Here is a 24,788-nt window from a genome sequence, read left to right on the forward strand (position 1 = left end):
CCTCCTCCTCCTCCTCCTCCTTATCTTCTCCTTCTCTTTCCTCCTCCTCCCCCTCCTTCTCCTCCTCACTCCCTCTCCTCATCCTCTCCTCCTCCTCATCCTCTTCTTCTTCTTCTTCTTCTTCTTCTTCTTCTTCTTCTTCTTCTTCCTTCTTTCTCTCTCTCTCTCTCTCTCTCTCTCTCTCTCTCTCTCTCTCTCTCTCTCTCTCTCTCTCTCTCTCTCTCTCTCTCTCTCTCTCTTCTCTCTCAGGCTGGGCCAAGCAGCAAGCTCACTTTCATTAAAAAAAAAAAAAAAAAAGTGAGGAAAAAGCCAAGGTGAAGGCTGGCTTTCTTCAGGCTATGGGCTCTGCCATCTGAGGGCTCTGGGGCTGAGGGCGGGTTTCCAGGAGCAGAGGTAGGGGGCTTTTATGAATCTGGGTCCACCCCACTCTATGCCAGACTTCCAGAGAGAGTTCACTCCCCTCCTCTCCCCCCACAGCCACCACCAGGCAGAGCCCGGGTCCCCGGAGCCCCAGGCCCCGTGGGTGGGGAAGCCCTGATGGCCCCCTAAGCAGTCGCCACACAGAAAACAGACACCCAGAAGAAAAGGTGAGGGGACGGCCATCCCCCACCCCAGGGAGGAGGAAGGACAAGCCTGCCTCCACCAGAGCAGGACATCTGGACAGAGGAAGTAGGTGTCTGGGCTGTGCCTCCCCAGAGGTGGGGGTGTGGGCCCTGGGGGAGGGAGGGACAGACCCTGACTCGGTGAGAGGTTCCCAAGGCCCCCAAGGGCTGAGAGGCGGAGGCCCAGGACTTGGCAGCGGTTCCCAGCGGCCCCTGGAAGGGGCCAGCAGTGGGGCTGAGAGGGGAGTGGGGGTGGGGGGTGGGAAGGGGCCTGGGGACTTGGGCCAGGCCGCTCACACTGGGCCCCTTCTGTGCTGTTTCCCACGCAGACTGGGCCCACCGTCCCCCGCAGCTCAATGGCAGGAGGACCCGGCCCAGAAGCCCAGCAAGGACCAAAGGTCAGAAATGCTGCCAGGAAGACCTAGAGGGCAGGCCCGCCTCCCCCAAACGCCGCAGCCACTGCCTTCACCGCAGCCCTCGGAGCCACAGCCACAGCCGCCACAGCCACAGCCGCAGCCGCCACGGCCTTCACCGCAGCCGCAGCCCCTCTGCAAGAGCCTGCGCGCCTCTGGATGAACTGGTGCCCAGACTAGGCACCCAAGTGGGGGGGCTGCAGGTAGTCCTGGACGAGCTGCGGGCTCCGGGGGGCGCTTTCCTGCCAGTGCCCTCCAGTGGCCCGCAGCCAGAGGCCCGAGAGCCCGAGGCCGGGCATCGCGCCTGGCTCAGCTGGCAGCTGGCGCACACGGGGGCCAACCTGCACTGGGCGCTCACCGCGCTGGACTCGCTGCTGGCCGCTCAGCCTGGGCTCCCCGCCCCGCCGCCCTGCCCTCCCCGCGCCCCTCAGCCTTAGAGGCCCGCCCCGCCAGCCCTGCCACCGTCCTTTCCCATCACACTCCCTGCACCCAGCTCAGGGTGCCCAGAACAGGGTTTCCCCTGCAGACAGCCTGCAGGGAGAGCTGCAGAGGAGAGCATTTCTCCTGCGGGCTCAGTTCCTGTGACTGCCATTGATGGGGCCTTTTCCCCGTCCTATATTTTCCTGTTTTATATGAAAAATAAAACCCGGTTAAAGAAACATACGTGTGTGTGTGTGTGTGTGTGTGTGTGTGTTGTTGTTGTTGTTGTTGTTGTGTGCACGCACGCGCTTGCGCAAAAGGCTCTGATGGATTTGGCTCAGGGGATTGAGCATAGGCCTGAGGACTGAAAGGTCCCTGGTTCAATTTATCTTGGTTGAGGCTACTTCCCCAGTATGGGGTGTGTAGGAGGCAGCTGATCAATGTTTCTCTCTGTCAAAAAAATAAATAAAAAAAAAATATATATATATAAAGTGGTTGAGCAAAGCACAGGGACAGAGACTGACTGCTGGGGAGGAAGAACCATGAAATTCAGGAAGATTCTGAGAAGCTAGAGGACCACTATGGGGTTCAGGGCATGAAGTCCCCTTATTCCCTTGCCATCAGTCCCATGTCTTCCTCACAAACAAAGACAATCACATGACTGCAAGAGAAATCATTTATTGATCAGGTATAGGAGGGTCTTATTCATGATAGAACTCTGGGTATGGCCAACAGAGTGGGGAATTTAGAGAAAACCATTGATTCTTGTGGAAGTGATGAGTCTGTCAAGACAATTAGAGAAAATCCATTAGATTCAGAGATAATTCCTTCTTAGGTGATAGTGATGGAGATCAGGTCGCAGACCTTGTCACGGGCTGACACAGGAACCATGGAATGAAGATCCTGGAGCCCAGGTCAGGAAGCATTCACTCAGCACTAAACAAGCAGATGAGAGAGAACACAGAACTCATTAAGCACTTCCTGGGTTGAATTAAAGAGAAAGAAATTTTTTATTACAGAGCAAAATGGTGAAGAAGTAGATATCAATCTGTACTGTAATCTATGTTTCTTTCCAGAATAGGGGGAAGGAAGTCATTGAATCAATGGCTGCCAAAAGAAATTAGGTCTGGCCTACAGCAAAAGCATGCTTTTCTATTGTGTAACTTTCCCCCAACTGAGTCTATGAGAAAGAGAGAGGAATAATCAATGAAGGACCCTAGGCTGGTTTCTGCCATTCTCAGCATTAAATGTTTTGAGGGATTTTTGATAAATCGAGGAAGAATGGCCAAAACCATAACTACTTTGTATTAAATGCTGACTTTATGCAGGCCATAGTTGCTAAGATACTCCCATATATTATCTGAACAAAGCCCCACAATAAAGCTAAAGTAGGAAACAGATGGAGAAAGTGAGAGCCTGTTTTCCATGTAAAAGACAACGAGAGGGTTAGACAGCTCTATTTACAAATCAGAAGTTAAGGAATGATATGCATAGTCGTCCTCTAGCTTCTCAGAATCTTCTCAAAGAGGGACAGTATTACCAAACAATGGAGAGTGAGACCACACACTTTGGCCTTGGAAGATGGCTAAAAGGCAGGAATGCATTTGACTATTATACTCACACCCCAGTATTCTTTTCCTATTTCACATTTCAATTCTTAATTATTTTTAGGACTTTATCAATTACTGAGGCCTTTTCACCAGCAGGATATCCACACAGTAACTCTGTAAGGCACATGTCATTGTTTTCCTTTCAATTGTTTAGCTCATTTGTTCTACAGCTCATGGAATGAGTGGGTCCTGAGCCCAGAACCCCAATTCCAAATTTCAAGCTCATTCCACAAACTTCTTTACCCAATTATTTGTAATCTTTTTAAAAATTTTAAATTCTTGCCTGATGATATTTTCCCATGATTTTTATAGAGAGTGGAAAGGGAGAGAGAGAGAAAGACACAGAGACAGAAATATCAATGTGAGAGAGATACATTGATTGGTTGCCATCTCACATGTCACAACCAAGGTTGGGGATCTAGCCTGCAACATGCCCTTGACCAGAATAAAACCCATTACCCTTCAGTCCACAGACCATTGCTCTATCCACTGAGCCAAATCAGCTAGGGCTTCATTGTAATCTTTGGACACAAACCCCTAACGGTGTTGGAAGGCAGTGGTCCCTGGGCCACCCCCTCTCCATCAGACATCACCAACCTGGAGGCCTAAGCATCATTGCTCCCTCGGGCCTGGAGACAGCGATCTGTAGAGACAGAGCAGAGCACAGTCAAACACCAACCCATTTATTTCTCAGCAGGACATCAAATGATTTCCCAGGTCAGGACAGAGGGGACTGGTTGGAGGTGTTACCTTCTCAAGCATTTCTCTATGCAGGAATATGGGAATGTAAAAGGAGAAAACCAGAGATAGCTAAACTTACCAACTTTGGACACATCCAGTATGTTTTCCTTAGCAATTCCATATTCTTGACAAAGTTCCTCAAACCTTTTCTTGAGTTTTGGGCTCACATTTGGATCCCGGGCTGTGGGAAAAGTGACAATAACTGCTGTGTCTTGTGTCGTGGTCATTGAGGCTCTGGGGGTGATGGGGGCAGATGGATGGAACGGGATGGCACCAAATGGTGCTTAGGCAGAAGTTAGAGGTGGACTATGGTCTGTCCTGAGTTTGATATTTTTAGGATTTCCCTGTAGCACAAGGAAAGATTTCATCATCTTCCCCTCAGTGAGCCTGAGGGATTACCCAAAGTGAGCCCCTCTCTTCAGAGAAGAAGAAATGTCCCAGGATAAGATTGGGTAGACTACTTTGTTCAGGTTTCCTTTCTTCTCCTGTCTCCCCACCCCAAAATGAGAATAAATATACTCTACCTAGAAGTATCAGCATCTCAAATTTTTGCTTATTGGTGACATTAATGAGATGAAAAATAATATAGTCATCATAGACCACTTCAATTATGCGAAATGTATTGAATCCAGCATCTGTGGAGGAAACAGAACACAGCTCAGAACTTCTTTGGTCCATGGGAGACAAGGGGGACTCTCAACCTATTCTCTTACACAGAGCAAATTCAAGTGCATATCCTGGAAGAGATAAAGGATGATATCTAATGCCTTTCATCAGTATCTCTCCGAGCTTCACATGGCAACTTCTAAGGGTACAACTGACTACTAGTAAAAATTCCACTGCTCATCACTGAACACTCGAGGTAGAAAAATTCAGCCACAGTAGCCACTTCCCCTATATCATCTTCCCTAAGGCTCTCCTATCTCCCTTGGCCATCTCTGCCAACTATGTGTCTGTTCTGTCTATACGCCCACTAGATTATATACCTAATACTCTATCTGGGCAATGTGCTGTGGCAATGGACACCAGAAACAATCACAAAGTTGGCAGAAAATGAGTAGCTGTCCTGATAATTTATGTTTTTTGTTCATATGTTTGTTTTAGCCCATTTTCTTTGGTTACAAATTACAAAATTGCCATCTTATTCTGATGGTATTGCATACCAGGCATTGGCTTTTACACATAAAGTTCTCCCAAATTGAGGATATTGGCTATTCGATGGCCTCATTAATGTTACATAAATAAGCATCAATCAAGAATTAATCGAGATCCTAAGAATGTGGGGATTTAGCCAATTTCTTACAGTTTGAAGTAGAATTTACAAAGACATTTTGTATACTTACAGGTAACAGTATATATACCATTCTCTGTTGTTTGGTGAGAAACCAAAAATATTTCAGTACATTCTCCATCGACCCTGTAAAACAGAATGAGCAGTTGTCCAAGAGATATTGATGTGTCTAGCTCCCTCACACTCCACCTGCAACTTGAGTGTCTGATTGCAATTAACTGTAGAACATTTCTGGTACAAATTTGAAACAGCTTTTATTTACCTTATTTCACTTTATTTGCTTCTTTAAAAATGAGTCAACTACTGATATCATTATTACTCTACCACCACTTCACACTATTATTATTACCATAGCTACTTGCCTAGATAATCAGTTGAGTTCTCAGATGTGCCAGCCTCTCAGATAAGTGCTCAATAAACATTATTTCACACACAAAAAGAAATTCATCAAAGAGAATTATTATCATCCTCTTTTACCCAAGGGAAAATTGGGGTGGAAAAAGATAAAATTTTTAGGTCACACAACTAGTAAGAGATCACTTCAAGAGATAGCTAGGCAGTTGACCCCCAATCCTATGTACTTAACCTATACTATATTGCCATACTACTTAAAATTCTGATACTCCACAATCTGTAAACTCCTCTCCTCCCATTTAAACTTATTCCTGTCACCAATTCTTATCTCCGAATCTAGGTAACAGGCAACTTCCTCAGTCCTACATTAGTGCCAAATGTGTGACTCTGATTTTGAATATAGGCCCACAATGTTGTGTGTGTGTGTGTGTGTGTGTGTGTGTGTGTGTGTGTGTATTTAGAGGTCCAAGACCATATTCAGGCTGCCATTTTCCCTTTCCCAAGTAAAAAAGGCCATGCTTACTTTACATGAAATTTCAGTGTCAGAGAAGAGTTGTCCCAGACCTTGATGGATTCCATAAAACCCCTCATGGCACTATCTTTTTCTATCATTTCTTTGACATCTGAGCCCAAGAGAACGGTATACCACTCCCCTGAAACCTGCAATAAATCAGTAAAATGATTATGTTAGAAAAGAAGAGGGGGACACACCACATAAACATCTGTATCCTTGACCTCTGACTCGTGGGCCTGGACTCACAGTGGTGATATGGAGATGGAACCCAGGTCAATTGATTCCACATGAAAGGTTCTTCCCACCATTCTCCAATGAGAATAGAGAGTTCCAGGTGTTATCATTTTCCCACAGGGTAAGAATACTCTTAATTCAAGGTCAGAAACCCTTCCCCTTTGCCTAACATATAAAAAACATTTTGCCCACCATGCCCTAACTGGTTTGGCTCAGTGGTTAGAGCATCAGGCTGCAGACTGAAGGGTCCCAGGTTGGAGTCTGGTCTAGGGCATGTATCTTGGTTGTGGCACATCCCCAGTGGGGAGTGTGCAGGAGGCAGCTGATCGATGTTTCTCTCTCATCGATGTTTCTAACTCTCTATCTCTTTCCTTCCTCTCTGTAAAAAATCAATAAAATATATTTAAAAATAATAAATAATAAATAAAAAACCTCTTGCCCTCTATTAGGGCCATCTCACTTCAGAATCCCCCAAACCACCCCCAAAGTCAGAAGACCCTATGCTTCTCCAGTTCTACCTTTGACATATCGAAGTTGCTTGTCACAACATCACGGTTTCCTTCATCCTGTGCACAGACCAGCGTCAACCCCAGACACAACAGCAGCAGCTTCATCTTGGGTGGAAAGATTCTGATTCAGCTACAGGCACTTGGAGTGAGTCTTTCCCTGATGATATGCCTCCACTCCCCAGCTCCTCTGTCTTTATATTCACTCTGGGTTTTTTGTTTTTGTTTTTTTTTTTGTCATGGGGCAGCACCTTTTCTCCTCCCATTCCAGGCATGGTCTGTATTCATTGATGTGACGCCAAGATTTTCCTTTCAATTTCACCTCTATTAGATCTACTTAATGACCTGAAATTAATGAAAAGGGACACTCAAAAAAAAAGTTAGTGGATGTCATAAAAGGCTGCCCTTTGGAACCTGAGTTAATTGTGAAATCAGTAAGCCAATTATGTGTGTCAGGCATGGAGTAGAACTGGAAAATACAATGTGTGGACAACCCATGCTCTCCCAGAAAAAGGCGAGTGACTCCATTTTAACTGGTCTCAGAAGCAAAGAAACTGTCTCTACTGAAGATGATAGGACCTATCACAAAGCATTCAGAGAGAGTAGATTAGAATAGAGTTTACTAAAATAATGTCTTGAAGGTATGGTGGCTGGTATTGAGGACATTTTCATTCCTTGTCCTTGTCGGAGTTCAACCACAATGAATAAACAAATGTTCAATTACTTCGTATACTTCGCTTTATACCATAGACCCCCTAAGAGAAATGGAGAAGTAGAAGTTGTCATCCCTTTCTTCAAACAACCTTCACTGAAGGTGGGGAAATGCATTACATACTAAATAAACACTTCACTCTACAAGCATCTGAACTAACCCAACAAAGTGGGACCAAGTCCAGAACATCTTGGGTCAGGAAAAGGGATGATACTGAGGAGGTGACATCCTGTAGAAAGTGCTTAAGAACACTGGCTTTGAAGTCATGTAGACTGGGGTTTCAGTCCTATAGCTGTCATTTTGAAGCCACTAGGACAAATTTAACCTCTCAGAGACTTAGTGTCCTCTTAATGTGGATAATTGTACCTGTCAATAGATTGCTATGGGGATTCAGTGTTATGGTGTGTGTAGATCCCTCAGACTAATGTCTAGCACAACTGGGCTGATGGAATCAGAATTATTCCTGGGAAAGTGGGTTTTGGGGGAGGTCTTGGAAATTAGGCAGGTGTGGAGATGTAGAGAGCAAGTGGGAAGGGGATTCTTGGTGAGAGGGATGTGATTTAGGCTCCTGTGCCTGCTGCTGGGGCTTGTTAAAAGCTATGGCTCATTCATGGCTTGTGTTAATTGTTCCCTTTTGCATTCCCCTCCCCTTAATTCAGAAAGAGGCCAGTGTCATGGGAGGACTGGGCACAAGGCAGTGAATGTAGGAATTGTGGCATTCTAGTTGTGGCCTGCTTTCCAAAGTCATCCCAGCCCCTTGTGTAATCATTCCTAGTTCATGCTCAACCAATATCCAGTCACTGGTATTTTGAGGTCTAACTGTAGGCCCCATGTGTGGCCTGTTGGCTGTCCTGCCCCTGACATAGAGGAACTGAGCTTGACAAAGGCTGTGCACTTCACTTTGTCTAATTCATTCTCTCCAAGAGCAACCTGTTTGCAAGACGAACTGGGCTATAATGCTCAGGGGAGAGTCAGCTACCGTTGCTGCCTCATCATCTGTATCTCAGCCCTCTGGCCTCCTAAATCTGTACCCACATCAGAGCGCCATATTGTAAGCACCATATCTGCTTCTGGTGGTGCCAACTTTTTTTTTTTTTTTTTTTCACCTTTGTACCTACTGAAGCACCTGGTACATAGTATCACCTTAGGAATGATTGTACATCAAGTCCTATAATAGAGGCTCCATGTGTTCTTGTTATTAGAGGAAACTTTATATAAAATTCTTTTATAAATGGAAATATTACTTTTGGGAAGCGACCTGCTAATTAATATTATTGAGTCACAGGAGAAGAGAGAAAGGATAGGACTGAAGTCTATGATAAGAAGCCTATGTTATGGAAGAGCTTATCTTCTCAAATCTTAGTTGACCATTGCTCACCCTGATTATTCACTTCCATTTCAAATCTCCCCAGTTTTGGGTGTGAGGGGATCAGTAAGCTTTGCCAGTGCCACCTGGAAAATACTTAGACAGTAAAGTCATGGCTGCACCAATACCAAGTCCCTAGCTGTAAGCCATCCAGCTAGGGACTTGGTGAAAGAAAACCCAGACAAAACCAAAGCTGAAGTAATATAAAATGATTCTGTGCTTTACAATAGGATTCTTACAATAGAAATTAAACAATACTCCTGCATTGTATTTAAATATTTGTGGTGGGAGTGTGGAATAACAGTCTAAAATTACTCTAACAACTTATAGATGACAAATAAATATCATAGTTAAATGAATTATTGACTTTTTATATATATTAGGGAGGATGGTAAAAGGTAGAGGTGGATAAAGAAAAAAAGAGAGTAATTCTTGATGTTATCATCTCGCAGATGATAGTGTAAGTACATGGGATGAGGATTCAATTTACAGAAGTGCACTTGGCCACCCATCAACAAGAGTTTGTGTCTAATGCAAGGCACACAGATACAACCTTTGACTGTAGAGTAACTTTGTGTGTGGTGCAGCAAGTTGCTTTCAGAGATGATGCTACTACAGGATTTTTGAGAAATAATGATTCAACTTAATTCAATGACCATTACCAAATGCCTACTTTACACTAGCTCTGTGCCAGGCACTTTGAGAGTTAAAGACATAAATAATATAGAGGTTGTGCCCTCCAGAAACTCCTGGCCAGTGTGAGGGTGATTTGAAAACAATTTAATTTTGAGATAGAAAGTTTTTAAAATTAAAGCCTTATCACCTAATTCCAGGTATGAAACCAGAAGAATTTTTTCCTCCAGATGGGTGGCACCTTACCTAAGGGGCACACGACTTAGTGGGCTCTGGTCCTCTCCTGGTCCAGTGGACAGGGTAAGGGGGCAAGGAAGTCTCTTGGAAGTAAAGGTTTATGGAAAAATAAATGTGAGTTGGGTTGTTCTGCCAGCCTATGGAACCCAAGCAAACCAACTCCTTCCTGTCTGCCAGGGTACAAGCAGCACTTCTGAGGAGCCAGTCTCAACCAGCACCATAGTAGCAGGTGGACCAAGTATGCATCCTGTCCTCTGAGACCACCCTGGGGAGGTAGCCTCTGGACCTTCTGTTTTATGGTACCCAATACTGTGGTCCTCACTGCTGTTAAGAATTGTCAACCACTCCATGGATGAGCTTCCTGGGCTCAAAATATCTACCAATATTTTAAGAACAGAGAGCTAACATTAGGTCATATTCCCACATTTCAATCATGGCAAGTGAATCCAAACTGTTATGTCACAATCAATTTGCAACAGTTACTTTTATAATTAAGGTAATCAAAGAAAACAGGTCATATTCAAAGGCATCTTTGTTCAAGCATGAGATCGTACCATAATCCACTCACCAAAGCAAATAGTCATTCTGGGGATTTATTTTGCAGCAGTACAAATGCCATCTATCCAGGGCACAGATTTTAAAAATAATATTTGGACTTTAGTAACAGATTAAGAACTCAGTGATTATTAGCTAAAGTGCTTTACAAATATTATTTCATATAATCTTCACAATAGCTCTATATGATAGATGCTAGTATCCTGTTTTACAGAGGCATGAACTACGACTCGTGGAGGTTAAGTAAACATAACAAGATAACACAACTAACAAGTGGAGAAACCCATATTGGAACCCAACACTGTCTAATCCAAGAGCCCCTACTCTTATTGACTCTACTACACAGTTGAGGCTTTGATGTTTTGTTTTGTTTTTAATTCTTACCTGAGAATATTTTCCATTGATTTTTTTCAGAGTGAAGAGAAGGAGGGAGGAGGGAGAGAGAGCGATTGATTGCGAGAGAGAAACATCCGTGTGAGAGAGACACATTGATTGGTTGTCTCCCGCACTCACCCCAGGCAGGGCTGGGGATCACACCTGCAACCAAGGTATGTGTCCTTGACCAGGAATCAAACCCAATGCATCGACCACTGAGAAACACAGGGCAGGGCCAGCCTTGATGTTTCTGACACGAAGGGCTGATGGATCAGGAGTAAGTAATGAACCTCAGAGATGTCTGCCTGGTAGTTGATACTAAAAAGTTGCATGTAGATTTTTCAAAAGCATGGCACCATGGGTGTAGCTGCAAGAGTCTGATCAGGAAAGGGGCAAGTAACAACCATCTCTTGGTAAATAAATATTTGGCAGGTGAATGGGTGGATAAATGAATAGGCAGGTATTGCTCTTCTAATAAGAAATTAGGAAATGCTTCCAAAAACAAAAAGCAAAAGCTATTCCCTTCCATTGATGGATTTGAGTTAAGGACCTGGTCACTGACCACATTAAGATTTCCTCACCCACCACCAAGTATAAGGCCTTTTATAAGTAGCCTGCAGGAAGCGTGGCAGTCTGCCAGGTGGCTGAGATCCGACTGCCCTAAGGCATGACTCAGTGTGTGGGTAAGGGGCTTATGGAGTCCATGTACGACCAGATTTATGACCCTTTTATAACCAGGCAACTTGATTGAAACTAACTGGCTGGAAATAGATTTCATGACCTTGTTTTCAATCACACTCTGGATTCAATCAACATATCACTAATTGAGAAAGCCAGGGGCAGCACTCAAGCCATGTTATATAACACCAAGGTGCAGTCAGTGCCAAGGAGAACAGCAAGAAGCAAAAGCTTGTTTGGTTCACGTGCCAGAGTGGAAGTATGGCGTGGTCCCCAGCACACAGGGTGCTTCTGCATCCTGCTGGTACTGACTCAAAGCCAGTTCTAAAACACCCACTTCCTTCACCTGGGAAAGGTTGCTTAAAACTAACAACAAACACGTCTCATCTGTGTCAGCTGGGTCTTGGGGAAAGCAGACACATTTAGGAGTGGAAAGGGTTTATTGGGGTGTAACCCTTATGAAAGGGAAAAAGAGGAAGCAGGATTAGGGAAGGGGAGTGGATCTGACAAAGTCTTTGTCAGCCCCACTGGGAGCTCTGGAGCACCTTAGCAGAGTCCTGTGCTGGGCAGAAATGGTTAGGTCCTTGTCACACAGTACTCCTCAGTCATGGGCTCAGCCCACCCCAACAAGATTAGTAGCTGAGCTCAAGAGTTGAGGGAAATCTGAAAGAGGTAACAGTGGAGGCTGTCAGCTGGACACACTCCTCACAGCTGGCCCGTGAGCCCCTTCTTGAAGGGGGAATGTGAGCAACACAGCTCTACAGCTGGCATTCCATTCTCCTATCCAGAAATAGGGAGTCGCCTCACAAGGACATGAAGAAAAAGACCAAACTGGGTGACTCTCCTGTGATCAACAAAACCCTAGGAATTTATTTTTCAGAGCCTTCTTTGTCAACCTGTTAAACTTAACCTTCCTCTAAGGCCCAGCTCAAGAACTCCCATCCTTTGATTTGCGAGGCACTCACCCTCCTCATCCTTTGCAGGTCCCCAGAGCACTTAGAGCTTTGCTCTCACAGCAGTCAACCACCTATTGGTTCATACTACTGTCAAAATGTAATTCTCAAAGAATTAAAAAATATTACTAATAACTCTATAGGGGGCATGTGCCAAAGATTTAAATCTTATGATTTGAAAATCTACAGGTGTCTTCAAATACCTTATTTACAAATCTAGAATCATATACTTGTGTTATAATTTCCTTTTTTATTTAATTTATTGGGGCTAATAAAATGATGTAGGTTTCCAGTGTACAATTCTATAATACATCATCTGCATATTGTATTGTGTATTCACCACCCCAAACATTTTGTGCTAAAAAAACAGCTATATCAACAATTTCGTATAATGAGAAATACCAACTCCTGTGACATTCCATGTTAAATGACTCCCAATCAGCTTAAAATGCATGCAGTGTAGTCTAATCAAGTTTTAGAAAGTGTTCTTTATTCAATCGAATTTTAATTTAGTATGTAGAAAAACAAAGGAGAGAGAGCATGAATCAAATGTTGATGAAATGGCAACAAAAATGAAAACAACAAAAAATAAACATTTGATTTATTATCTAGAAGATGACCTGAGGCCTTAGAGAGAGCAATTCCTATGAGGTAACAGGGGCAGCAGGCTCCCCAAGTTGTCTGTAAGTGTCCTTGCTTGTATCTATTCTAGCTCATCCACAGGAGAAGGGGAAGAATTCATAGCTCCATTTACCATAAGCAGTTTGGGCCAATTGAAGCTGATTGAAATTGACAAGGAAGACAGGTGTGTCCTGGCAGAGAGAACCAGAAGACAGAATTGCAGCGAGGCTCTCTCTCGCCCCCTGGTGGCCAACCAGAGAGCCGCGCTGCATCTCACAGCCACACTGCCACAGCTGGCCAGGCTGGCTGGAGCAGCATCCTTCTGCTTTTTTCTCTTTGCTTTGAGGTTTCTGTGATCAGGAGTACCAACTGGTTGCTTATTTTTGTCACATACATACACGTAAGTATAATTTTCAACTATTAGCTGAAGAGTCACAGCAGGGTATAGAACTGGTACACATTCTGGTCCCTTTAAAAACTGGAAACCCTGTTGTTTTGCAGATTTGGGAAATGTAGGCAGGGATATTGGCTCCAATCTTCATCTTGTTGACTTCCATTCACAAGTGCAACCTATTTTCTACAGCTCCCAATGCAAACTTATCAAAATGGAAATGAGACACTCCACTGCTCCAGATCTCCGCCGGCTTGCCATCCCTCCTGGAAACCCATCCGGTCTGCTTGGGGTGCTGGCTCTCCAGGCCCATCGCAGGCCCCAGCCTGCTCCCTTGAGCCTTTGTGATGTTCCCTGAAAACCATCAGCTGGTTTTCATCTCATGACCTCTGCAATTGCTGGTTCTTCTCCCAAAGTCATGTTTCTCCTCCGCCTTTGCAAGTCTTGTTCTCCCTAAAGTCAGCTTACAACGTATTTGTTTATTTGCTTGATTATTGTCTGCTTCCTAAATAGACTACAAATTACTTGGATGGGAAATATTTGCAAATATATTACTTAAGCATATATTTATTGAGAGCCCATCATTATGCTAGACTAGTATCTATGTGAAATATTAGTATATATAGAATAATATTGACCATGACTAGACAAGTCTTGCTTACTGACTCATATGTTTATTCAAAGGAACATATGAGATAAAGTATTGAATGTGCTGTGAAAAATTTAAAAGATGGCATACATGCCAAATATCAAGTCTAGGAATACAACTAAAAATAGGTTTCCTATGTGAACTCATATGATTTGTAGTACCTTCTGGAATGCATGCTTAAAAATTATTCTAAGGCAATGTCTAGATTCACTCAGAAAGAGTACAGTGATCCAATGGCAATGTCTGCTATGAGGAAAGAATAGGGAGTTATGCCATTTGTTGTAATATATTTGGAATCCCAAATAGAGATGTTTGTATTTAAGTGCTTTGAAGAGAAAAAAATGGAGTGGTTGTTCAGATAATCACTTTCATTCATTCACCTGCAATTACAATTCATCTTTAGTCTTTTAAAAATGGTAAGCAGAAAAAACACAGTGCTGAGTTATAGTTGTAATTTATTATTTTAATTAAAGAACATGTTTAATAGGAAAAGTTTTTGTGAATTCAATATCAAGTTTAATACCATATTCTTAGACTCATCATCATTCACAAATAGTCACAGAAATTTTTATTTTGTCAAATATCATAATGGAGTGGGCTCAGTGAAATTTTTAATTCATGATGATTTACACATATTAAAAGGATTTTAATTGTGGGAATGGTACATATACATGATGAAAAAGTTTAAACAGTATGCAATAAAAAGGAGATCTCCCTCTCAGCCCAGACTCCTCCATTCCTATACTCTTGTGCCCAGTGACAACCACTATTAAGTTTTATCTGTATTTTTCAAACTTGATTCACAAAAAAATACACAGAGTGTATAGATATATACAGAGACAGGCACACACACCCTTTTGTACACAAGTGGGAACATATTAAATGCACAGTTCAACAACCTATTATTTTCACTTAACAATATATCTTGAACATTATTTGCTACTAGCACCTGTGTATTCTCTGCTTCTTTCTTTCATTTTCTCTTAATTTGGTGTTGACATTTTAAAAAGAAATAATTACAACCTTTTAAATAAAGTTTTCTGGTGATGCAAAGGGTAACAAAGACATTAAGAGCTGCATGATAATATCAAAGATGAGTCTCAATACCAGTGGCCACAAACATTTATACCTGGCACTAAACATATGCAAATTAAATTTTTATATGTAGAATTTAAGTACATAAAACTCAAGCAATTCAGAAATTTTCAGTGTAATTTGTTTCTCTAGTGTTCTGCTTATTTAACATATTAACAATTAAAAAACTTTATATTTTAATCTGAACATTTTAAAAACAATATTTTCTATAAGAGGTTCAGTATCAAGTTTAAATTCTTGATTGCTTCTATGTAAAGATTCATTTTCAAATTCTCTCATCCTTCAAATTCAGTATACTTCTAAGTATTTTAACATCCTTTAAATTCAGCTTTCTAACATCCTTTAAATTCAGAATACTTCTAAGGTTAAATAAAACCTTCTGTTCAGTAAAAGACTTCCAACATGAGATTTCACTCATGAGATTTCTCTTTTGAATGAGTTTTTACATGTTTGGTAAGGGATGTGTTTTGTTTGAAGGTTTTCCCACATTCATTACATTTATAGGGTTTCTCTCCAGTGTGGGATCTCTCATGTATAACAAGTTGTGACTTTGCATTGAAGGCCTTCCCACATTCATTACATTCATAAGGCTTCTCCCCAGTATGAGTTCTCTGATGTACAATGAGGTGTGCCTTTTGACTAAAGGCTTTCCCACATTCATTACATTCATAGGGTTTCTCCCCAGTATGAACTCTCTGATGTTGAGTAAGGCCTTCAATTTGTTTGAAGGCCTTCCCACATTGTTTACATTCAAAGGGATTTTCACCCGTATGTGTTCTCATGTGATAAGTAAGAGATGAACTATGTCCAAAGGCTTTTCCACATTCATCACATTTATAGGGTTTCTCCTTAGTATGAGTTCTTTGATGTATACTTAGGTGTGACTTCTTGTTGAAAGCTTTTCCACATTCTTTACATTCAAAGGGTTTTTCACCTGTATGAATTCTCCTGTGTTTAGTAAGAGATGAGCTATATTTAAAGGCTCTTCCACATTTATTACATTCATATGGTATTTCACCTGTATGAGTTCTTATATGTTCAGTAAGAGATGAGTTATACCTAAAGAATTTTCCACATTCCTTACATTCATAGGGCTTTTCGCCTGTATGAGATCTCACATGTTGAATAAGATTTGAGCTGTGTCTAAAGGTTTTCCCACATTCAGTACATTTGTAAGGTTTTTCCCCAGTATGAACTCTTAGATGGTCAGTGAGGGCATGTTTATGACCGTGGGCTTTGCCACACTGATTACATTCATATGGTTTTTCTCCTGTATGCGTTCTCTGGTGTACAACAAGGTGTGACTTTTGGCTAAAGGCTATCCCACATTCATCACATTCATATGGTTTTTCCCCAGTATGAATTCTCTGATGGTCTAGGAGTCCTTGTTTATGGCTGAGAACTTTCCCACACTGATTACATTTATATGGTTTCACTTTAGCTTTAGTTGTGTCACACTTAGGAGGAGATGAGCTATGGCTGGATGATTTTTCACGTTTCTCTCCAGTTTTAATTTTGTTCCCTTTAGTATGGGATGATCCATGATGAACTAATTTCTCATCCGTTTGTGTTTTGTCACACTTATTAGATGAGCTATTCTTGGGTAATTTCTGTTTCTTACCAGTTTGATTTTTGTCTTTCTTTGTTTCAGATAAGCTATTGCTAGATGATTTTCTGTGCTCTTTAGCTTCATCAGGTTTCTTTTTTGAAGAGTCTACATTCTGTTTCAAACTTTTTCCCTGTGAATTGAATTTAAGAATCTTTTTTTTAAAAGAAACTTGTTTTGTACTCACATTTTTTCCCAATGAGCTACATTCATGACCTTTCTTCTTAGTTAGAGATTTTTTCTTGAATGAAACGTCCTTAAGGAGTTTTTTTTTAGATTCCTGGTGACTCTTTATCTGGTCATCATCTTGCTGGACTTCTTCTAAAATTGAATTCAGTAAGACATTCTTGAGAATCTTTGCACTCTCATATTTTATATTACAATTTATAAAGAAATGCCCTGTTGTAGAATTGAAACTTTATTCCAGTCTAGTATCCCAAAGTAAATGAAATATCAAGCACAAATGTCCCAATCCTCTTGGACTGGAAGGGGAAAGTGCTTTAGTAAAAACAGTAAAAGGAAATTGACAATAGTGGTAATAACAAGTGGTGACTATAAATATGACCTTGTAACATGGGATAGAAGATGAAATATATAAAAGGAGCAGTGAATAGGAAATAGATGTAGTTAAAAGAGCTTATGATTGTAGTTGATTATTTTTGAACTCTCTCCTCAGTCCAAGCTGCTAAGCTTTAATAACTGCCAATCCACCTATAGTAACTGACTACTGTAACCTGTACTATATTAATCCAATTATCCATTGTCATAGTTGGAGACACATCTGGCTCAAGCCAAGATGTCCAATAGAGATCTTCCTTTTAAAAAGTTAGACTCTAGTTAGTCTTCAATGGGTTCTTAAATTTTAAAATGATATAAGACAAATACAGTAAGTCTGCATTTTCCTTGAATAAACAAAATACAACAGTACAAGGATGGATGCATATACATCCACAGAAAAGCAGAGATGTAAGATCACATGTCTTTAAAGAGACCATCTGCATTAGTTAAATTTCTAATGGCTTTCCAGTCCTGGTTCTAGTCCCTGGTAAGGCCTAACTGAAATATCTGCCTTCAGGTTCCAGGAGATATACTCATGTCCTTATAATAAATTCCTCTATTTACTTAGACTAGCTCAAGTACATTAATATATATATTGGTTTCAGAGAGGAAGCGGGGGAGAGGGAGAGAGAGAAAGAGGGAGAGAGAGAGAGAGGGAGAGAGAGAGATAGGGAGAGAGAGAGATAGGAAGAGAGAGAGAGAGAGGGAGGGAGAGAGAGAGAGGGAGGGAGAAAGAGAAAGAGTGTGAAACACCAATGTGAGGGAGAATCACTGATTGGCCACCTTCTGCACACCTCCTCCTGGGGATCAAGCTTGCAACCTGGGCATGTGCCCTTTGATTAGAATTGAACCTGGGACCTTCAGTCCACAGGCCAACACTCTATCCACTAAGACAAACCAGCTTGGGCATCCAGTGCATTTTTGTTATAATACCCTAAAGATCCAAAATAGAGAAGATAAGTCTACCAAAGAGCAGACTACCTGTTCATCTTACAGGTAGGTGACTGAAGAAATAAGCAAGAAGAGTGTTCCACTGCTACTATCCATGATCTTTGCAATAGTGACATTCCTGTACTAAAAAACAACAAAACACACACACACACACAAAAAAAAAAAGAAAAAGAAAAGAAAAAACACAAACCCACCACCACCATCACCACCAAAAACCTACAGTTTCTCTGAGTTCCTTGATGTTTTTACCATTTGATAGTAATGATATTTTCAAACAAACTTTATATCATTTGGATGTACAGTATATAAACACACTTGTTTCCCAATAGATTGCTATAGAGCAACGTACCTGTGTTCCTATCAGGTCACTCTACTAACTACCAATTATAAATTTTAAGCTTATTTCCAAGTGATTGCTCACATTCTTTCTTCCACACATTATACAACTATACATTTTGAGATATTTTCTCAACACATGCTTCCCTTCTCTGAGACCACCATCCACATTGACAGATATAGGAGGCCATGCTTGTAAATCCGATCCAAATTCTAGTTGAAAACAATGGATTGGACAATAGTAAACACCAGGCTCTAGCTAGCCCAATAAAAGACTTTCTCCAAAGAAATTCACAGTGAAAGGAGGAAAAAGAAAAGTTATTATGGTTAGGAGCATCATGCCAGAGAATGTCTGAATATATAGAGAAATTTCATATCACTGTATATCATTTCTCTCACTCTTCTTTCCTTCTGCCATGAGACCAGAATTTGCCAAGTAAGGACTGCTCTTTCAACATAGGTCCACAAAAAAAATGTGAAATAGGCTACAGCCAGAGCAAGAAACAAATCTTTCTTGTTGTAAGCCATTAAGATAGTGGGTTCATTCCTTAATGGAACATAACTTAGCATAAGCTGACTGATACACTAACTTATCACTACAGTGGATCTCATGTGATAACCTTTCATGTGGACAGGTTTATAGAAAGAAGAAATTTATTAGAATCTCCAAGGTTAAAGAATCCTTGTAGTTTGAAATCCTCTTCCCCCAGGAGATTCTGACATTTTTCTATTGCTACTTCCTGGTTAAGAAAGAAGGATCTGAGATCTTTATGAAGAATTTAAGAAAAAGTTATTCTTTGAGTTATTCCAACAACTTAAGAACTTACTTCTATTGACTCCTATTTGCTTGGGTCTTGCTATTTCACTCGGACCACCTTGTCTTGATCTTTTTCCCTTTCCCAAACATGGCGCTTCTCCTTTTTCCAACTTAGAGATCATGTCAGGTTTGGCATCTTGATACCCTGTTAATGAGAAATGGTAGACATTGAATGTAATAACAACAAACATCCCAGAAATCAAGCCCTAATATTTGAGTTTCAGATCCTTCAAAGGATAAAGAATACATGGATTCTGAAATTTCACAGTGCAGATGTCCATACCCCGTCTGAGTAGACCTTGCATTTTAGATGGAAGGGCACAAGTATCCTTCCTACTACCAAAAAGGGATTAGATTCTTTGATTAAAATATTAAGGTCAAACTTATCAAGTTTGGTAAGTCCAGCAAAGGTATCACAATAGACATATTTTGAATTGTGAAGGACTTGTAGTTACCCATCGAGGTGAGGTTGCTATAGTTCTCCAGCATCACATCCTTGTACAGGCTCCTCTGAGCAGAATCTAGTTGTTCCCATTCCTTCTGGGTAAATGCCATAGTCACATCTTTGAAAGTTACCGATCCCTATAATAGCAATATTCTTGTTCAGTATAATGTTATCCACATTAGTGAGTGATTTGGAAGATAATAATGACTTGTTCTTACCTTGACCATTCACTGTTGACCATAATGTTATATAGGATACCTATTCTCTACCCAATTTTGCATTTCTTTCCTTGAGAAACAAAAATAATATTAAGAAATATCCTACCTGGCCCTCTCAGTTTGGCTTAGTGGATAGACCCTCGGCCTGTGGACTGAAGGATCCCAGGTTCAATTCTGGTCAAGGGCGCATGCCAGGGCTGCGGGCTTGATCCCTTGTGGGGGGCCTGCTGGAGGCAGCCAATCAATGATTCTCTCTTATCATTGATGTTTATATTTCTCCTCTCTCTTCCTCTCTCTGAAATCAATAAAAAATATGTATTTTTAAAAAGGTACTTCCTTAAAAAAAGAAAAGAAAGAAATGTCCCACCTGGCTAGAGTGGCTTTGTGCACCAAAAGGTTGCCAGTTTAATTCCTGATCAGGACACATACCTGACTTGTTGGTTTGATGCCCTGTAGGGGAACATATAGTGGTAGAAGGTAACCAATGATGTTTCTCTGTCACATTGATGTTTTTCTGTCTCTCTCTCTGTCTCTCTTTCTTGGTATCTCACTATCTCTCAGCATGTACTCAGGTAAGGATTAAAAATTTTAAAAAAGAGTCTGGCCATTGTAGCTCAGTGATTGAGCATTGACCTATGATCCAGGAGGTCATAGTTGAATTCTGAGTCAGGACACATGCCCTGATTTCAGGCTCGATCCCAAGTAGAGGTGTGCAGAAGGCAGAAGATCAATGATTCTCTCTCATCGTTGATATTTCTATCTCTCCCTCACTCTCCCTTCCTCTGTGAAATCAATAAAAATATATTTATAAAAAAGAAATGACCCTATTATAGACTAAATATTTGTGTCTCCTCCAAATTTATATGTTGAAACCCTACCCTCCAATATGATAGTATTATGAGATTATTAGTTGTAGGGCCTTTGAGAGGTAATTAGGATTAGATGAGATCATGAGGATGGAATCCTCATGAATGAGACTATAGCCCTTATAGGAATCACAAGAGAGCTTGCTTGCTCTCTTTGCTCTTTCTGCCAGTGAGGATACGAGGAGTCTGTAACCTGGAAGAGGTTACATGTCTCAAATGGGCATCCAATACTGTCAGTTTCCTATTCCTCTTTCCAAGATGATTATGCCAAACATTCTCTTTCTCTTTGAAATCTCCGACATCTCTTTGAAATCTCCAACATCTACTCCTTTTCTCCTCTTAGCTGATGAATTCACCTTATACTTTAAAGAGAAAATAAACACAAACGGATGTGAACTACCTTGCCTTACTACCACCAATTCCACTATCCCAGTGGTCGTCAAACTCATTAGTCAACAGAGACAAATATCAACAGTACAACGACTGAAATTTCTTTTGAGAGCCAAATTTTAAAAACTTAAACTATATAGGTAGGTACATTGTTATTAATTTAATTAGGGAACTCCTGAGCTGGCCTTTGCTAAAAACTCAAGGGGCCAAAGAGCTGCATATGGCTCGAGAGCCGCAGTTTGCCGACCACTGCTGACTATCCTGTTACCAAATCCATATAATCTGCTTTCCCTTCTGTTAAAATTAAAGAGTTGTCCCTTCTCTCACCTAAGCCCAGTTTGTCCACTTATGTTCTGGATCCCATCCTCAACTGCCTTCTCACCCCTGCAGTTAACCTCGTTCTCTTTTATACTACCTATTTGTCTCTTTCTACTGGATCATTCTACCAAATATCATCCATCTGAAGGAAACCTCTCTTAATCACATGCCCCATCCAATGTCGATTTATTTGCTCCCTTCACCAACAAAACTCCTAGTGTTTTCTATACTTGCTCTTTATACGACATAACCTCCTATTCTTTCAACTCATCCCAAAAGAATTTTATGACTCCACTGAAAGATCTATAATCGATCAAAATAACCATTGAGCTACATCTTGCCAAAGTCAAATTCTCTGTTAGTCGTACTTCTGGGGTCCATGAGAGCAGCGTGGCTCCACACATTGATTTTATTCCATTGTTTTGAAAAGCTTTCTTCTCTGTGCTTCTTTGACATGACATTTACAATTTCCCCCCTACCTCAGCTCAGTGGCTGTCTCTCTTTTTCCTTCTTTCTTTTTTCTTGTTGTTGTTTAGCAGACCTCTAACTATCAGAATAACTCAGAGCTCTGTCCTTGGCCCTCTTTTTTTCCTATCTGCCTTCTCTCCCTAGTTCATCTCCTCCAATTTTATGGCTTTAACTACCATCTTTATGCTGATGCCCTTCACACATGGATTCCCTAGCTCAGCTCTCTCCTAAGCTCAAGGTTCATATATCTAACAACTACTCAACCTCTCTACTTGGACGTGTAATGGGCATTTTGACAGCCAAAAACAGAACCACTGTCATCTACCTGGCTCCCATCGATAGCCATTAAATCTGGTCTTCTCCAAAACACCCCTTTCTCAGAAAATGGAATCACCATCTATCCAGTTCCTCAAGCCAAAAGTCTAAATGGAAATCTTTTAAAAAATATATATTTTATTGATTTTTTTTTACAGAGAGGAAGGGAGAGGGATAGAGAGTTAGAAACATAGATCAGCTGCCTCCTGCACCCCTACCCCCACCTCCACCCCACTGGGGATGTGCCAGCAACCAAGGTCCATGCTGGAATCGAACCTGGGACCTTTCAGTCCGCAGGCCGACGCTCTATCCACTGAGCCAAACTGGTTTTGGCAAAATGGAAATCTTTTTATTTCCTTTGCTTTTAGATGTAAATCTTGATTCTTCTCTGCCCCCGTGTGCCATATCAATTCATCAGCAAGTCCTACAGGCTCATTCTCCAGTCGCGTTCTGAATGTGCTTTTTCACTTCACTGTTACAACCCTCTTTGCAAACCATCACCATTTCTTCCCTTTATTACAACAAACTCCCCTAGCTGACCTCCCTGCACCTCGGCCCACGGACGGGGTCAATCCAGTTTCCAACCACCACAGCCACCAAAATCTCGGGCTCCCGGAGGACCCCCCCCCCCCCATCCCTGTCCCTGCAGATCCCTTACCCGCAGCACTCAGCGACCGCACAGACCCCCGCGCTGCCACCGCGGATCTGTCTCCCGCGGGTCCCTCCAAACACGCATTCCTTATACTGACCCCGCAGACACCCACCCCCTCCCTTCACTGACCGCACATCCCTGCCCCGCAGATGCCTCCAAACGCTGCCCCCCTCCAGCTTCAACCCCAGTGGCCAAATGGCCCGTCTTCACCGACCACAGCGCGGCCCCACACACTGACCCCCAATCAGAGCGGCTCTGCCCCCCAGGCCCCGCGCCGCGTCCCCACGCTCACCCCCGCACTGCCCCCGGGCTCCGACACGGCCGTCCCCGGGGCACTCGCTGCCTCTTTGGAGGTCCTCGCGCTCCTCCTCCGGCCCACGGACTCCGGCTTGGTCGCCATCGGGGTCTCACTCGGAGGCCGACCCGGCGGCCCACCCAAGCGAAGCGCGGCCTCTGCGGGGACCACCGTGGTGATGGCGGCGCCGTTGGAATCGCCCCTGGGCGCCGCCATCTTGGCCCAGGCGCTGCCGTACAGCGGAGCGGGGAGTCCGGAGAGCTGGTTCCTGCGAACCGGCGGAAGCCCTGTGCCTGATGCCACGCTCCGGGAGCCCGCAGCTTTCACCACCAGCATGCACAATTTGCGGTTGCTTTTCCTATCACTCAGCGTAGCCAGCTGCGGGCAAAAAAAACAACAACAAACAAACAAACAAAAAAAAACCCTCCATACGGCTGATGCCATTGTTTGTTTGCTTGTTAAAACATGTTTTTATTGATTTTGGAGAGAGAGGGAGAAAGAGAAACATTGATTAGCTCCCTCCTGCATGCTCCCTCCCTACCCCCCATCCTCATCCCCATCCACCCTGCAACCAGGTATGTACCCTGACTGGGAATTGAACTGGTGACCTCTTGGTTCCTGGGTCAATGCTCAACCGCTGAGCCACACCAGCTAGATGATTTCATTGTTTTATAGGGAGAGGAGCCCTATATTTGAAACAGGTTTGCAATATATGATGCATTTTCATTTATGATATAAGAACAATGAGAGAAAAGGAAGCAGCAGGTTAAGTGAACACAGCACTCCTCATGGAGAACCCGGATATGAAGGCGATATTTCATTTGATTTATCAAGCAATTGGAGAAGTAGTTTCTCAATGCACTATTTCATGTGTCAACATCGTTTAACAATTGTTCGCTGAGCTTTTACTATGTGCAGACAAGGTTGCTGTGCTAGGCTAAATTTGGGGGAAAGAGCACACACACACCTTTGCTCCCCCTGCTGGAAATTACAACAGGTAGAAGGCTAGTGAAAATACATTGTTCCTTTTCTCAGACACAAACATAACTGTTTTGCACCTTCCACTTGGGTGAATAAATGACTAGTTATCCCTGTCAGTTGGCAGTTACTTTCCTTTCCTCAATCTTTTGTCTGATTACCATTCTCAGAGCATCTTCACTGAGATCCTGCAACTGGAACCACCACTGTGGAAAAGTGTGGCGTTTCCTCAAAAAATTAAAAATGGAATTGCCATTTGACCCAGTGCAGTGATCCCACTTCTATGAATATATCCTAAGAAGCCAGAAACACCGATCAGAAAGAATAAATGCACCCCTATGTTCCTAGCAGCATTATTTACAATAGCTAAGTTCTGCAAACTGCCCAAGTGCCCATCAGTAGATGAATGGATTAAACCCATGGTTGGCAAACTGTGGCTCGAGAGCCACATGCAGCTCTATGGCTCCTTGAATGTGGCTCTTCCACAAAATATCACGGCCTGGGCGAGTCTATTTTGAAGAAGTAGCGTTAGAAGAAGTTTAAGTTTAAAAAATTTGACTCTCAAAAGAAATTTCAATCGTTGTACTGTTGATGTTTGGTTCTGTTGACTAATGAGTTTGCCAAC

The 24,788-nt window shown here is 42.3% G+C and overlaps 3 protein-coding genes and 1 long non-coding RNA gene across 5 annotated transcripts; 1 reads left to right on the forward strand and 3 right to left on the reverse strand.

The window, feature by feature from the left end:
• Positions 1-428: 428 nt before the first annotated feature.
• Positions 429-1,452, forward strand: LOC123652167 (PGC-1 and ERR-induced regulator in muscle protein 1-like; the record flags this gene model as incomplete). Its single annotated transcript, XM_045580289.1, is given in 2 exon segments — positions 429-1,116; positions 1,118-1,452. Coding segments are annotated over 2 exon segments (1,023 nt in total), but the record flags the coding sequence as incomplete, so codon positions are not given.
• Positions 1,453-2,093: 641 nt separating this feature from the next.
• On the reverse strand, positions 2,094-2,790 carry LOC123652177. The gene is made up of 2 exons (XR_006741334.1): positions 2,737-2,790; positions 2,094-2,371 (listed from the first exon to the last, which is right to left on the reverse strand). It is a non-coding gene; the product is annotated as an uncharacterized LOC123652177 (long non-coding RNA).
• A 758-nt stretch (positions 2,791-3,548) lies between these two features.
• Positions 3,549-7,017, reverse strand: LOC118716678 (allergen Fel d 4-like). The gene is given in 6 exon segments (XM_036434238.2): positions 3,549-3,688; positions 3,866-3,967; positions 4,311-4,421; positions 5,130-5,203; positions 5,955-6,091; positions 6,698-7,017. Coding segments are annotated over 6 exon segments (660 nt in total). The 5' UTR covers positions 6,794-7,017.
• A 7,276-nt stretch (positions 7,018-14,293) lies between these two features.
• Positions 14,294-23,433, reverse strand: ZFP37 (ZFP37 zinc finger protein). Of its 2 annotated transcripts, none has more exons than XM_036432980.2 (4): positions 23,183-23,433; positions 19,674-19,800; positions 19,229-19,363; positions 14,294-16,877 (listed from the first exon to the last, which is right to left on the reverse strand). In XM_036432980.2, exons 1-4 carry the CDS (start codon positions 23,399-23,401, stop codon positions 15,361-15,363), a joined length of 1,998 nt encoding a protein of 665 aa, XP_036288873.2. In that variant the 5' UTR covers positions 23,402-23,433; the 3' UTR covers positions 14,294-15,360. The 2 variants fall into 2 exon arrangements, with proteins under 2 accessions (XP_036288873.2, XP_036288876.1); XM_036432983.2 differs by lacking the exon at positions 23,183-23,433 and adding an exon at positions 19,882-20,016.
• Between the last annotated feature and the right edge of the window lie 1,355 nt (positions 23,434-24,788).

The sequence above is a fragment of the Pipistrellus kuhlii genome, unplaced genomic scaffold, assembly GCF_014108245.1.
Source record: "Pipistrellus kuhlii isolate mPipKuh1 unplaced genomic scaffold, mPipKuh1.p scaffold_m20_p_12, whole genome shotgun sequence".
Lineage (NCBI taxonomy): Eukaryota > Metazoa > Chordata > Mammalia > Chiroptera > Vespertilionidae > Pipistrellus > Pipistrellus kuhlii.

Bases quoted from the DNA above. Each gene is read 5' to 3' on its own strand.
- ZFP37 (XM_036432980.2), bottom strand. From the start codon at position 23,401: ATGGCGGCGCCCAGGGGCGATTCCAACGGCGCCGCCATCACCACGGTG. The intron at 19,801-23,182 runs GTGAGCGTGGGG...TTGCTATTATAG, and splicing joins AGCCCGGGGGCAGTGCGGGG to GGATCGGTAACTTTCAAAGA. The intron at 19,364-19,673 runs GTAACTACAAGT...TCTCATTAACAG, and splicing joins TAGCAACCTCACCTCGATGG to GGTATCAAGATGCCAAACCT.